Source organism: Engystomops pustulosus, chromosome 5, assembly GCF_040894005.1.
Source record: "Engystomops pustulosus chromosome 5, aEngPut4.maternal, whole genome shotgun sequence".
NCBI lineage: Eukaryota > Metazoa > Chordata > Amphibia > Anura > Leptodactylidae > Engystomops > Engystomops pustulosus.
Window position 1 is genome coordinate 106,354,532 of NC_092415.1, and position 16,539 is coordinate 106,371,070.

General features: G+C 41.0%; 1 protein-coding gene across 3 annotated transcripts in view; it reads left to right on the plus strand.

Moving 5' to 3' along the window:
• The window catches only part of GABBR2 (gamma-aminobutyric acid type B receptor subunit 2), a 553,394-nt gene that overhangs the window by 370,049 nt on the left and 166,806 nt on the right, over positions 1-16,539 (plus strand). For all 3 annotated transcript variants that reach the window (XM_072152801.1, XM_072152802.1, XM_072152803.1), the window contains one exon: positions 9,738-9,845. In XM_072152801.1, the coding sequence (XP_072008902.1) occupies positions 9,738-9,845 (108 nt within the window). The remainder of the gene's footprint in view (positions 1-9,737; positions 9,846-16,539) is intronic.

The following is a 16,539-nucleotide window of genomic DNA, read 5'->3' on the forward strand; positions in this document are numbered from 1 at the left end:
AGTCAGGAACGAAATCAAGGTCACAACGGGAAATCAGGATAAACGCACAGGGCAAGGAAAACTGTTTTCTCAATGGCATGGAAGCACAAATATCCGGCAGGGGACACAGGAAAAGGCTAGGAATTTAACAGGGAAGGCAGACGGGCAGCGCCGATTATCTGATAATTTCAGAATGCTGGCGCATGCACGCCCTGATAGGCAGCGACGTACGTGTCGGAGGAAGGAGAACGCTGGTGGAACACAGACAGGTAAGAAGGACTGCTGCTGAGGGAGCCCACGGTGTCCCTGTGACGCAGGACATAGGTCGCAGGGGCACCCTTGACAACCTTGAGACCTAATATATACATTCATTTTATCCTGCAATTTTTATTTTGTATATTTGTAATAAATTTGAAATATAGATTAAAATAGAAAATATATATTACAATTACGTTATATACTTATTATAGAGACATGTTTTGGTTACGTTTGGTTATGTTTATATACATTGTGTAAATACAGGATATATTCTTTTTCTGTATATCAGGATAAGTAGCAGCTGACATATTTTCTGTGCAGGATTGAAATTTGGGCGACTAGACAAAGCGGTTTGGCTGCCCAACTACTCTCCCCAAATCACAACCATTGATTATCGTTACTAATGGTGTGCTGCATTTGATTTCTAGTAATATATCTATATACATTTGTGACATTCTATCTCCCAGTTGTGGGGGAAAGCATTTTGGGTATAGAGAGGATAATATCCTATTCCTTTTCCGTCAATGTACCAATCTCATTCTCCAAATGAGTCCTTGCTGGGACAGGTTTCAATCAGACAGTACTTCACAGTATAGGCAAAAGATAAGGGCTTTACCAAGGGCTTCTAGGAGGAGGAGAGGAATGGGAAAGGAGTTAAAAGCTAGTCTCTCAGGAACTGGGCGTTTATAGCATGATGGTGCTGGAGTCAGGTGGAAGGAGTTCGGCAGATCATTGGAGTCCTTCAACTGTTGAAATGGATGAAACACACATCTTTGCAGATTTTACCCATATAGGGCCCTCCCCCCTGTTTAATCTTGGCATAACTACTGGGTAATAAAAAAGAAATGCACTGATCGAAAAGACGTGTCAGTGATATTTAAGAAATAAAATGTGCTCATTAATTTTGTTTGTGCTATAAGTATCTTTTTTATGCTGAAGAGAATCGGAATGAGATGCTGTTCCACTGTGATTACATCCCCGCATTAGCAAGTTTATCTCTGCATAGGATACTTTTGCCAAAACTCCTACTTCCATCTGTCAAAGACCATCCTTTAAAGTCTATGAAACAGTATACCGTATCTCAGTCTCAGAGTGACCTCCTCTACATACAAAATGCACACATTTTCCAAGAATAAATTAGGATGTTTACAAATCAGCTACATTTCTGTAGATTAATATCCAAGTATCTCTCCTTTCCTTTTATTTGATACCATATGGAATATTAAATTAGTCTGATCATTTGGATTCATTCAACAATTGCTACAGCTAATTTTCCTAAACTAATACTTGTGCAATAAGATTGTGTTATTCAATCAATGCACCACAATATACTATGCATTAAAGGACACCTGTCATCAGGTCTGTGTCACTAGTCCTGTCACCTCTACCTGTTGGAGCAGCTCACAAGGATCCCATCACAGCCTTTATCTAGTTATTTCACACATTATTCATTATAAAATCATCTATTTTTTACCATGTAAATGAGGCTGGTCACATGGTCAGAGGCAGTGATGTCACCCCTGTTCCCCCTCCCCACTCCTCCCCCTGCTCATGTCTGTGTGCAATGTATAGTAAAGCATAGTTAGTGTATCTGCTGACATGCTGCATCCTCCTAATACACAGAGACACAGACATCAGCTACACATGAATCTGTGGTAACATGGCTGCAGCCTGGAGCTGTTGTATCTCTCCTATACACACACACATGCTGCAGGGGGTGTGGCCACCAGCACCAGGAAGAACATCATTATACAGCCTCACATCATTATACAGCCTCACATCATTATACAGGCTGTCAGTCAAGCACTGGGGGTGTGGCTGTGCCTCCCACTCATGAATAGAGTGGACATCTTGAATATGCTAATGCTTCATTGGACATTTCACAGGTCATTTGCATACAGCTTTAGGACCTCATTGCTTAGGTTTACAGGCATGTAGAGGGACAATGAAGGGATAGAGGCAAAGCTCTCTAATGGCAGTTTATGAAAATATATTTAGTTTAGGGGGGTTATTTTGCATGACGGGTTCTCTTTAATGCATTATAATTCACTCTAATAATTTTAGATTATTACTTTCATTTTGCATTTAAATCATTGTAAGTTACATTAATTAATTTTGTAAAAGAGCTTATTAAATATACCTTGCAGCACCTAAATCTGGATTTTTGCACCTTTAAAACTATTTCTTTATTTTATAATTAATTGTGTTTATCCCAATCTATAAAATATATTATTTAATAAATGTTCAAGGATTCTCTCTTATTTATTTAAAAGTGAAATAGTAACTTAATTTAATTTTTGTTGTTTTGATCATTTTTTTCACATATTTTTTGATCATATGCCTTACTTACCCAACATCAGGGCAGTTTCTAGATTTTAACACCAAAAACTGGGAAAACCTATTGACTTGAGTATAAGCCAAGAGTAGGAAATGCATTGGTCTCAGCCTCCCAGTATATAGCCTGCCAGACCCAGTAGTATACAGCCAGCCCCCTTTAGTATACAGCCAGCCCTCTTTAGTATACAGCCAGCCTCCATTAGTACACAGCCAGCCAGCCCCCTTTAGTATACAGACAGCCCCCTTTAGTAGCCAGCTAGACCCCTTTAGTAGCCAGCTAGCCCCCTTTAATAGCCAGCCAGCCCCCTTTAGTAGCCAGCCAGCCTCCTTTAGTGAGCACATTATTTGGCCTGAAAAACTCGGCTTTTACACAAGTATATATGGTAATTTTCTATACAAGGCCTGTCTCAAAAAATTGACCCCTAAAATAAGGCAGGACCATATTAAAAGAAATAAGATACCCCAGGTCTCAGAGCACTTAGGACCCAGGGTGAAATCTGCAGTGTCCCCCTTTAATTAAAATTAACAGTGTCTTAAAAATTATATTGTTGTGCCTGCCATGAATAATTATAGTAGAGTAGTCTATATGTACTTTACCAGAACAAAGCTTAGTACATAAATACAGCACCAGCATAGAGCCCAATACTTAAGTACAGTACTAGAACCTTTGTCCAGAAACAATGCACAAGGACCAATTGCTGGTCACAGTCACTGCACACTGCTCCCAGTATATAGATGCCCAGCACACTGCCCTCCTAATATATAGGGAGCAAGCACACTGCAGTCATCCCCCCAGTATCTAGGTATCTCTCAGCCTCCCCCCTCATATATAGGTAGCCAGAGCACAATGCAGCCTCTCCCCAGTATATGGGTAACCTTTGCACACATCAGAAGGTTAATACTTTTTTTTATCTTACTGGGGGCAGTGAGCAGCTTCAGTCGCGGCTTGCTTCTTCCACCAGGTTACACACAGGGCTGTTGCCCACTGTGGCCGGTGATTGAAACAGGCCTGCCCAACATGATCTTCAAATGCTGTGATTTTGCCATATATTAAAGGTGGTCACAATTTTTACCATACTTTTTTTATATATTATTTTTACATACTGAAAAATATTTTAAATTGCCAAGAATTTTCTTGATATCCTCTTTTTGTGGAAAAATTCTGGTAGTGTTTGTTTACATCCCATCTCCTTGAAAGTGCAAAGTGATCTTCGTGATAGAAAAAATGTTCCTTTATTGATTAAAGGATATCTCAATGCTTTTTTTGATTTTACTTTAAATATAATTCATAAGGAGAAGAGAGGATTATCAGTTAACAACTCATTTAACCCCTTCACGCTCCGTGGCGGATATATCCGCCACGGAGCGCAGTGACTTAGCGCTCAGTGGCGGATATATCCGCCACGGCGCTTATGCCGGCTCGGCTCTGGATCAGAGCCGAACCGGCATCGGGAAACACGGGGTGCCGGCTGTAACTAATAGCCGGCACCCCAGTGTAACACCCGCGATCGGAGTTGTCTCCGATCGCGGGTGCTTAACCCGTTAAATGCCGCGGTCAGCGCGACCGCGGCATCTAACAAGCATCTGGGGGGTCTTTCCCCCACGATCGGCCCCCCCGAACCGTTTTTGGGGGGCGCCGATCGTTGCCATAGCAACTCTGGGGTCCGATCTGGACCCCAGAGTTACTTGCAAGAATTGCCAGTAAGATGGCGTCTGTGACGTCATCTTACTGGCACAGTGCCAGCCTATGCAAGTGTATAGGCTGACACTGATAATACTCTGCAATACATGAGTATTGCAGAATATTATCATGAACAAGCAATCAGAGGATTGCTTGTTCATATCCCATGGTATAAAAGTGAAAAAGTAAAAAAAAAAAAGTTATTCAATAAAAAAATAAAGTCATAAATCACTAAAAATGCCCCAAACCCCCAAAACATATAAAGAGACATATAACTCAAAAAAAAGTCTAAATCATAACACAAACCCCACATATATATAGTATCACCGCGTCCGTAACAACCCGTAGAATAAAAGTAAATCATTATTGAACCCCCACGATAAACGCCGTAAAAAAAACTGTTATAAACCCTCCAAAAATTATGATTTTTACCTTTTCAATCCCACAAAAAATGCTATAAAATGCGATCAAAAAACCATATGTACTCAGACATTATACTGGTGCAAAGTACAACATGTCCCGCAAAAAAAAAGACATCAACCAGCTCCGTAGCCAAAAAAGTAACAATGTTATGCCACTTGGAAGATGGCAATACATAAATGATAGATTTTTCCCCACATTAGGGTTTTGTTTGACAAATTTAGTAAAACGTAAGAAAATATATTCATGTCTGGTATCCCCGTAATCGTATCGACCCATAGAATAAAGATAACATGATTATTAGTCTATACGGTGAACACCAAAAAAAAAAAAGTAAAAAATCCAGTACAGAATTGATGCTTTTCTACTCCTGCCCTCAAAAAAAGTTCCTAGATTTTCAACAATAGGTGATACCAACCCCAAAATGGTAACAATGGAAAAAGCATCTCATCCCGCAAAAAAAATGCCATCACATGGCCCCAATAACGAAAAAGCGAAAATTTTATAGCCTTCAAAAGGGGCCAATGAGGAAACTAAAATCCTGGCAGCTGCAGCGCCCTCCTTCCCTTCTGCACCTCGCTGTGCGCCCATAAAACAAGTCACAGCCACATGTGGGGGGTCGCTGCACTCAGGAGAAATTGCAAAACAAATTGTATGGTGGGTTTTCTCTTTTTATATTTTGGAAATGTGTAAATTTTAGGGCTAAATGAACGTATAAGGGAACAATATGACCATTCTAAATTTCACCTCCATTTTGATTCAATTACTATGAAGATCTCAAGGGGTTAACAATCTTCGTAAAAGCTGTTTCTGATAGCTTGAGGGGTGCAGATTTGAAAATGGGTAGATTATATAGGGGGTTTTGATGCTAAATATGTAAAATTTCATTCAAAACTGTATTTATCCCCAAAATAGTCAATTCTGAAAATCCGGAAAAGCGATATTCTATTTGTAAGCCGCGTGACATCAAAATAAATTATCCAGACATTTCAGAAATTATGAAAATGTAAAGTAGACAAATGGGAAATGTTATTCAGCAACTTATTTAGGTGGTAAATCTATCTGCCTGAAAACGCAATGATTTAGAATTTCGAAAATGGCAAATTTTTCAAAAAATTTATCATATTTTCTTTTTTTTGTAAATAAACGCAAAACTTATCTGCCAGAATTTACCACTAAAATGAAGTACAACATGTGGGGAAAAAACAATCTCAGAATCGCTTTGATAAGTAACAGTGTTCAAAAGTTATAACCATATAAAGCGACGCAGGTCAGAATCCAAAAAAAACGGGATGAGCCTTAAGCTACAAAATGGCTGCGTCCTTAAGGGGTTAAGTTGGTTAGCTTCTGCGAGGATTATTAGTTAAAAGATATATGGAAAGCTGAAATCGTTAGGAAAAGGGCTTAGAGATCAGGGTGTGATCCTAAGTCAATATGTAAGGTTTTATGACGTATATGGGTCATCACACGATGTTTTAAGGTGTAAAGTGGTACCATATTTGTCCCACATTAATTTCCTGAGTCTGTACAATTTACAAAGGGAGATGAAGACCAAACCATATTTAAGCATGGCGCAATGTTCTACAACACCCTACAGGCTCTGTGGAGCCAGGAAATACCTGTTTTTTAACGTGATTCGTCATGATTCGAATCGGGTCGAAACTAATTTAAAAAAATTCACCAATCTCTATTCCTGAACTGTTAATGCTCCCAGATATTCTATTTTGGAGGAAATTGGGTATAAAATATGTGTCACACAGTGTATGCAGTCTACACTCACTACTGGTCAAATATCTGTCATAGCTTTGTTTTCTCGTGCTATTATATTTGCTAACCTTCTGGTATATGATTGCTGGCCTGTATTTCTGACTTTTGGATTGCGATTCTGGCATTTTCCGCTCCCCCTGTTGCTGACCCTGTTTGTCCAATCTGCCTTGTGTTTTATGTTTGTTTGTCTGTTCCATGTGTGCAGAGAGACCTACGAAAGGATGGTCTTGTAAATGTCACCCCTTGAGTCATTTGTCTGATCCCAGGGTCTGCCTTACAATAGTATAGTACGAGTGTTTAAATGTTTAGAATAAGCTGTCACATTCTGGTAAAGCACTTCCCACTGCCAACTTGTGCTCACTGCTGCTGAGATTATAGGAAATGCAGGGGGAGTGGGAGGCTGATATGTGCTGCTGCACAGTGTAACAGCCTGTAAATCCAGATCCCAGAGGGCTTCTGTAACACTCCCATAGCCCGTCTGGTTCATTAGCCCATGGGCAACAAACTTTAAAAGATTACCACAGTCATGAATCCTAGTTCTGTGACCCTGGTTTATCATGCTGGGTTTTGATGGTAGAGTATATCTAGTGGCATTGATATTTTTTTTTGTTACAAATTCTTAAAATTTTACATATCATTGGTCTGTGGAGAACAGTATATAAACTAGTACATTTTTCTTTAATAGTGACTGTGCAAGACATGGGAAATTATCCCTTTCTTTGCTCAGAAAAACAGCATCAGAGTGTTAATTGACAAGAAGAGCTTCATCATGAGCTTGTAACAACACATTGTTATTCATGATTTATACCAGATGGCAAGGGCTCTCAGAGCTACGGGAATCCAGCAGCCAAAGTGTTATAAATGTTGGTCATAACAACAATTTCTGGCAATGCAAATTAGGTTAATATGAATGGCGAGTACAGAGATAAATCAGATCTGAAGCAATAGTTAAAAAAAAGGATTAATACATAATACCAGCAAATATTTCAAGAAATTAAAACAAAAATATAATGTTTAATGTATGTGTTATTGTATACAGATGAGCAGTACTCCACATACTCCACGTGGTGTTTTATCCACTTTCTGAGAAGGCTCACTTTTTCTATTGGAGGATTGAGTGGCTGGGGATTTTTGGGACCTTTGTGGATTTTGTTGCCTAAGATTTGTACATGTTGAAGTTTTTACATGGACAAACTGGACTGGTTCATATTGTTGATTGCTCCCCAGAGGAATATAGTGCTTTAAATTCCCCAAAAGTATAAGTATTACGTCACCCTTGTCTTTTCAGCACTGTTCAATTATATTGTGCTGGGCATTTTAATGGGCAGAACTGTTATAGTACAATGACCCTGGCACAAAAGCTACAACTATTTTAATGCTGTTGAGTTCCAGTTGTATTACACAATGATTACACACTGGTGAAAGGAACATGTTAAGACAAACCCTTACTGAGATGAATTTCTGATTTGGCTTCATATACTTGACTAGTGTTACTGCATGGTATGCTTCGTAAGAACGAATGTTAAAAATTGGTGAAAAGGTAGATTCCTGAATGAACTCGTGTCTGGATTGTCTGAAATGTGCACTAATTATAACATTATAACATGTATAACAGTTTCTTCACTAATATAGCACTTTAGATCTTTATACCTTTATCCATTTAGAATAAGGGATGTGCAGACATGAAAAAGCCAAATGTCTAATGGCTAGGAGGAATGATTTCAAAAACATGTATACGATTGGCACTTATCACTGCCAGTATAAAATTAAACAATGTATTGCTGGCTAAATAACTTATTAACCTTCTAATGCGACCCCTATAACTCCAGATGGTATACCTCCCACCCCACAGATTGTTCTTTATAACTCCCACAGCAGAAGGTTAATAAGCTATTTAGCCAGCAAAATATGATTAGCTGGTGTGACTTTGCATGAGACATTCAGCTACTTGTTTTGATGTGAAAAGATCTCACATACAAGTGAACTCGTCTGTCCGGAATCCAACTACAATCCTATATTAAGTGCATTTTGCTCAGTATAGCTGTTACTAATATACACAGGGGTGCTACCTAACAGTGTCTGCAGCTGTATTTTCTTAAAACTGCAGAAAGATTCTCTTTTACCTTGAATACTATAGAGAGGCAATACTGGAAAGCCAATCTGTGCATACTCTGCAGTAATATAGGCATTTTCACAGTAAAATACAATCAAGATTGTTCTCTATGTTTTGAAGCATCTTGGAGAAATAACTATATGGCACCACTACAGAGAAGTATATTCCCTGTTCCAGCACTATGGGGCTCATTTACTAAGGGTTCCGCGGACCTCCCTATCGTTGGAATTTAGATGGGTATTTTGTCGCACGGATTTCGGTGCCAGATTTCACGCGATACAAATTGGGGGGTGGGCGGGCCGTCGGACGATCTGACGGATTCGGACAACGCACAGGATTTAATATTCAAAATTGTGTCGCAAGACATGCACTCACATACCGCGGGAAGAAGAAGGTGAACTCCGGCGGATCTCAGCGGGGAAGCGACACATGCAGAGAATTGGACGCACAATCTTAGTGAATCGTGGCAGCTCCGAATCCTCGTTGGACAACACACCTCAGGGATCACGACCGGACGGGAAGTAAATGTGCCCCTATGTGTACTGAAATCAAGCTCCAAGTTTGATGTGGAGGAGATTGAATTTGAACTTTGAGTTTGCAGTTAGAAAGGTCAGACTTTTCTTGTAGTTCTTGACCATGTTTGGGGCTGTCACTGGGCAACATTGAGTTTCAACTCCCTCCAATGACTTCACAATTGGTTTTGGTTGAGACTAGCTAGGCCACTCCAAGACCTTAAAATGATTCAGAAGGAGTCACTCCATAATTACCCAGACTGTGTGTTTGGTGTCCAGCTATGACCCATCTTCAATGCTCTTACCAAGGGAAGGATCTTGAGATACATGGCCCATCCATCCTCCCTTCAATATGATCTATTTGTCCTGTCCACTTTGCAGATAAGCAATCACAATGTATGATGTTTCCACCCCGTGCTTCACCATTGAAACAATGTTCTTTGGGTTGAACTCATCCTACTTTCTTCATTTGGAAAACTTATAAAATTGGCAGTGTATCAAATAATTATTTTCCCACTGTATGTTGCTCAGATGCCCACATATAACTGGCCATATAATATATGTCCATACATAAATACGTTTATGTATATTAATATGTTTACTTTGTGATATACAACCTTTTTATTATTTTACATAACCTATCATACTTTTTGTCTGATTTTGTTTATAGGTCAGGACATGGATTTTAACTGTAGGCTATACAACAGCTTTTGGGGCAATGTTTGCAAAAACATGGAGAGTACATGCCATTTTTAAGAATGTTAAGATGAAAAAGAAGGTAAGATGCTTGAAGCCTGTTGACAAATGCTGTTTTAATGACCTGTGTTATCCAGCATAGTGTCCTAGATTTGATGCCTAATGTAGAAAAGTGCTATAGCATTTGTTACCCAGTTTCTGTAGTATACAGAAATGTTCACAAACTGCTGTAGGGGTCTACAGTGCGGCTTGAAAGGGAAGGAGGGCAAATTTTGGTGGGCACATGAGGAAGTCTGATTGACTCAGGGGGGAAGATTTATAATCAAGTTTCAGAGGTAAAACTGTTCTAGTTGCCCATGGAAACCAATCAGAGCTCAGCTTTCATTTTCCCACAGCTATTTATAAAATTAAAGCTGAGCTCTGATTGGTTTTCATGGGCACCTAGAACAGTTTTACCTCAGAAACTTGATGATAAATTTTCCCCAGGAAATCCAAAAGGCAGGATTGCAACTTTTGTGTTACAGAAGAGGCCCATCCATCACATAAAGCCCACATATACCAGATAGGCTCTGCTATCTGATTTCCATTACATTGGGGAACCTCATGGTGTGCTAACTACCTGCACACCATGACATTCCCCAACATCATAGTGCGGTAAGGAGTTAAGTCACAGACAGGATTACAATAGAGAAGAAAACTTCATTACATGATGGAAATAGATGAATTCACATATAATCCACAACTCCTTTTTGCACAGACAATCCAGTGGATGGCACTTCCACTAATATCTTCTAACCAGTTGGATAAACAGATCTGCATGTAATTGCTCACCTGATAAGACACTTAGTTCAAAGCATGTCAAAAGTAAACCTAAGGCTGCATTCACACACATGTATGGGGGACATATATACTGCCGACGTATATACGACCGATATACGTCCCCCATACACTTGTATGGGCTCACGGCACCGTACAGGAAGCGGTACGGTGCCGCACATGTCCTATCTTTTCCCGTGTTACGGCAACGTGCCCCATATGTTCCTATGGAGAGGGGCGGGGGAGAGCGTGCTACAGTGCGGCGGGCAATGGCAGTGTGCATGTAGCCTTACTTAGTATCTGCTGCTGGTCTGATACCGCAAGTAGCACTTCACTGCAAGGGTAGACGTGGCAATAACCCTATTGGACAATTTTTGTGCTGTTAATAACTCATTTTGGCATACTCACACCTCATATTAGTTCATTGTCAAACTACTCATTGGAGATAGCAGCACCACAGAGAAATTCTGTCCTACTAATATACCTCAGTGAGCCAGCTTTATATTATTGCTGCCTATAATTAGGATGCTGGTGCACACTATATCACTAAATTCTGTTATTTGAGCTGAGACAAGATGGCAGCCCCCCTTACAGAGCATAGAAAATAGAAGGTAAAAATCTATTTTTGTATAATAAAAATAATTTAAAGGGGTATTCCCACAAAGACAGGATTCTTAAATATACTCAGGATAACATTATAACACATTCTCTAATTCACTGTTATTAACAAAAATATAGCCTTTCGTAGATATAAATCCAACCTGTTTCTATTAGCCCTGATGCATATAATTTTGGTTGCCCGAAGACTGATTATGATTATGGTCAGATTATTCTCATGAATAGCTGCTCTTGCCCGCACAATGCAGTTTGCTCTCTGTCTACAGCCTGCAACATGAGACCAGCTCAGACACAGACTCTCACAGACACTTTCTGCTGGCAAGCAGCATGCAAACACTTACTTTACGAACTACAGATAAAATAAGATCTTAATAGCTGACTGTGTGTTATAGCTGACATGTAGCAGAGTTAAGAGTGTCATTGTTGTTTTTATCCATCTCATGGATCTCATCTTCTCTCATCTGTCTCATCTCTATTTCTATGTGTCAGATACTAGTGAAGGTTCAGAAGCTAAATGAAATTGTAGCTAAACCCTGTACCCTGATAATCTAAGCACATTGTCAGCACACATCGTTTTATAGCACAGAGCAATCATGAAGTGTGTGCTTCTACAATGAACATCACTTATAGGAGCTAAAATATCACAAAAAAAAAAATTATAAAGTAAGGGGGTTATAAATTATCCTTATTTTGTAAACCTCTCTAGGGGATTAAAATGTTCTTCCATGGGCAAACGCTCTTTTAATGTGATACAGTTTGTTATCTGGTTTTATGAATTGAAATTAAAAGTGTTGATATATTCCCTTTAACCCTTTAAAGTACGGCCCAGCAGAAGGTGAGTGTTCAGAGCCGGCACCGCACAGAACAGGTGTCAGTTGCATATCGCAGCCAACAATCTGTATAATAAATCATGATTGTTGCTATTGGTTAATGCAGACCAGTCAATAGCAGCAATTTTACTTATGATGTTAGTAATACCGATACCATGTCTGTAGACACGGTAATCGGGGCAAGCCACCAATTTTGCCTTGTGGTCCAGAGGGGTTTCGCTGCCCCCATCCTATCATGTTCACCGTTATTGGCTGGTAGATCTGGACCAGCCAATACCAACAATATTCGTCACTGTGGCATAGCTGGGGTCAATGAGACCAACACATGTCTGTGGCATCATGCCATCTCCCAGAGAGCTCCAATAGATCGATCTGTGCACCCACTGCTGGATAAGGGTTACCACTTGTATGTGCATAACTTTTATTCCAGCGTTACCCTATTCCAATCCCTCAGTTCCAGAGGTTCTATAGCATGCGGCGGCACTGTACGCAAAAACCATAGAGGTTCCCTGGAGCCCTTGTTTGGCAGCCACTTAGAAAGGGGGGACATCAAGGCGCTCAGCAATCAGAACATGGTGTTAGTCAAATTTAAGGACAAAAGCAATGTCCTTGTCCTTATCACAATTCATGGGGATTTCAGCACCCTAACCCCTGTACAAGGTACCTTCACCGCTTCCCCCAAGCAAGAGGACATCCTGACTTACAATAAATACATGGGTGGGTTTGATATATCAGATCAGGAGCTGAGAACGTACAGCTCCCTACAGAAAACGGACATATGGTACAAATGCTGGCCGTGTACATTGTACAGATGATGCTGTACAAACCTCATGTGCTGTTCCAATGTGCAGGTCATGCTGTATCATTTCTCCAATTTCACGAGCAGATATTAGGAAACTAATATTGGACAAGAGGGACATAGCCCTGATACCTCTGGATTAGATGTCCTCTGTGTTTTGCCAGGCCAGCATTTTCCTGGTGAATTCCGCTGCTTCTAAAGGAAGGAGTCAGAAAAGAGTCTATTCCAAAAGAGGAGTTAGGATGGACACTATATACTACTATGAGACCTGCGAGAACTCCAGTGACAAAACTTTAGTTGGTCCCCTGGTATATTCCACCTCTTTAAATGCAACGCATTCACAATTCATGTCCAACCTTTGTTGTGAATTAATTTCAGTAAAAGGAATTATTGTAAGAACTATTAGGTCAAACTGATTACTTTGCCCCTCGATTATTTCATTGCGGGATGTAGTTTGCAAACTAGGGTCAGTTGTTGGTTTTATGTTTTTTATTTAGGTTTTCTGTCCCCCACCCCCACATCTCTGGATTTGTTAGGAGATCCTTTGTAATTCTCCAAGTTGTTTATTTATTTATTTATTATTATTTATGATTATTCCAAGTGCTTTATCATTCTGGAGCCCTTTTGTATTTTCTGGCTAGAGTTTAGGATCACATGTAGGAAACATGGCTTCCTAATCAGAGACCTGACATTTCACAGTGGCACAAACTGGGTGTCACATAACGGGCACCACATACAGGGCACCACATAATGGGAATCACAAACTGGGCATCATATAATGGGCACTGAACTTTCCAGAAATAATTGAAATGTCCATCTTGGGCATCCATCACATCTTATTTGGAAACCACCTGTATGTTCAAAATATTGATTTCACCATGTGTATTACACTACACCACATATTACACCTTGCTAGATTCTCCAAGGGGCGGGTGTTCAACAATTAAGGTCACACTTAAGCTGTTTCTCTTTTTTAAATCACTAGGGCTCTCCAAATGCATCCTGACACATGTAAAAGATTTCTGTCAAAGTTGGCTTCAAAAGGCCAAACATCCTTCTTTTCCCTTCTCAGCATTACTGTGTACTAGAGATGAGCGAACATACTCGTCCGAGCTTGATGCTCGTTCGAGCATTAGCGTACTCGAAACTGCTCGTTGCTCGGACGAATACTTCGCCCGCTCGAGAAAATGGCAGCTCCCGCCGTTTTGCTTTTTGGCGGCCAGAAACAGAGCCAATCACAAGCCAGGAGACTCTGCACTCAACCCAGCATGACGTGGTACCCTTACACGTTGATAGCAGTGGTTGGCTGGCCAGATCAGGTGACCCTGGGATAGACTAGCCGCTGCCCGCGCTGCTCGGATCATTCTGTGTCTGGATGCCGCTAGGGAGAGAGCTGCTGCTGGTCAGGGAAAGCGTTAGGGTGTTCTATTAGAATAGTGTTAGGCAGGAGTGATTCAACAAGAACCCAACAGCCCTTCTTAGGGCTACAATAACGTTATACTTTTTTTTTGTTTGTTTGCTTGTGGCTGGGCTTGCTGGCAGCTAGTACCATATTGTGAGAAATTTGCAGGGGGACTTGCTACCGTTGTGTTTAGCTCTTAGTGACACACATATCCACCTCAAACACCAAAGTGGGAAAATTTATTAGGGGTTTGATTTCAATTAGGCACAGTCTGGCAGTTTCTTTTTATTTTACGTTTATTTTTTCATAACTCAGCGTCATCTCATCAGTGTGCTTTCATACTTGGCTAGAAAATAGCCATAGGAGAATCCAAACGGCTTACTTACGCCTACAGTAGCGTTATATATATTTGATTTCTGGTTGATCTGCTGGTGGCTGTCCTTGCTGCAGTGCATCTACTAGCAAATTGTGAGCAATTTGTAGTGAGAGTTGCGACCGCTGTGTTTTGCGCTTAGTGACGCACATATCCATCGCAAAGACCGAAGTGGGAAAATTTATTAGGGGTTGGATTTCAATTAGGCACAGTCTGCCATTTCCTTTTTTATTTTACATTTATTTTTTTAATAACTCAGCGTCATCTCATCTGGCATAGCAGTGTGCTTTTATACTTGGCTAGAAAATAGCCATAGGAGAATCCAAACGGCTTACTTACGCCTACAGTAGCGTTATATATATTTGATTTCTGGTTGATCTGCTGGTGGCTGTCCTTGCTGCAGTGCATCTACTAGCAAATTGTGAGCAATTTGTAGTGAGACTTGCGACCGCTGTGTTTTGTGCTTAGTGACGCACATATCCATCGCAAAGACCGAAGTGGGAAAATTTATTAGGGGTTGGATTTCAATTAGGCACAGTCTGCCATTTCCTTTTTTATTTTACATTTATTTTTTTAATAACTCAGCGTCATCTCATCTGGCATAGCAGTGTGCTTTCATACTTGGCTAGAAAATAGCCATAGGAGAATCTAAACGGCTTACTTACGCCTACAGTAGAGTTATATATATTTGATTTCTGGTTGATCTGCTGGTGGCTGTCCTTGCTGCAGTGCATCTACTAGCAAATTGTGAGCAATTTGTAGTGAGACTTGCGACCGCTGTGTTTTGCACTTAGTGACGCACATATCCATCGCAAAGACCGAAGTGGGAAAATTTATTAGGGGTTGGATTTCAATTAGGCACAGTCTGCCATTTCCTTTTTTATTTTACGTTTATTTTTTTAATAACTCAGCGTCATCTCATCTGGCATAGCAGTGTGCTTTCATACTTGGCTAGAAAATAGCCATAGCAATAGGATAGCATCGTTTGGTTTTAAAAACTAAAAAACACAAAAAAAAACTAAAAAACACAAAAAAACACAAAAAAAAGTTAAAAAAAAATTAAAGTTATAACTTTTATTTTCAAAATGTTTAACCCGAGGGCTAGGGGTAGAGGACGAGGGCGGGGACGTGGGCGTCCAACTACTGCAGGGGTCAGAGGCCGTGGTCCTGGGCGGGGTGAGACACCACCTGCTTATGAGGGAGCAGGGGAACGCCGCAGAGCTACACTCCCTAGGTTCATGTCTGAAGTTACTGGGACTCGTGGTAGAGCACTGTTGAGGCCAGAACAGTGCGAACAGGTGATGTCGTGGATTGCCGACAATGCTTCGAGCAATTTGTCCACCAGTCAGTCTTCCACGCAGTCCACCCATGTCACCGAAATCGGCACTCCTCCAGCTCCTGCACCTCAGCCTCCTCCCCCCCCAGTCTGCCCCCTCCCAGGAAAATTTGGCATTTGAACCGGCATACTCTGAGAAACTGTTTTCTGGACCCTTCCCACAGTCACAAACCACTTGTCCGGTTGCTGCTGAGCAATTTTCCGATGCCCAGGTTTTCCACCAGTCGCAGTCTGTGGGTGATGATGACCTTCTTGACGTAGTGGAAGAAGTGTGTAAAGAGGTGTCCGACGATGAGGAGACACGGTTGTCAGACAGTGGGGAAGTTGTTGTCAGGGCAGGAAGTCCGAGGGGGGAGCAGACTGAGGGATCGGAGGATGATGAGGTGACAGACCCAAGCTGGGTTGATAGGCCGGGTGAACACAGTGCTTCTGAGACGGAGGAGAGTCCTCGACCAGAACAGGTTGGAAGAGGCAGTGGTGGGGCCAGACGGAGAGGCAGGGCCAGACCTGGTGCATCAGCGCCAAATGTGTCAACTAGTGAAGCTCCCGTGGCGAGGGCTCCTGCGGCGAGGGCTAGATTTTCAGAAGTCTGGAGGTTCTTT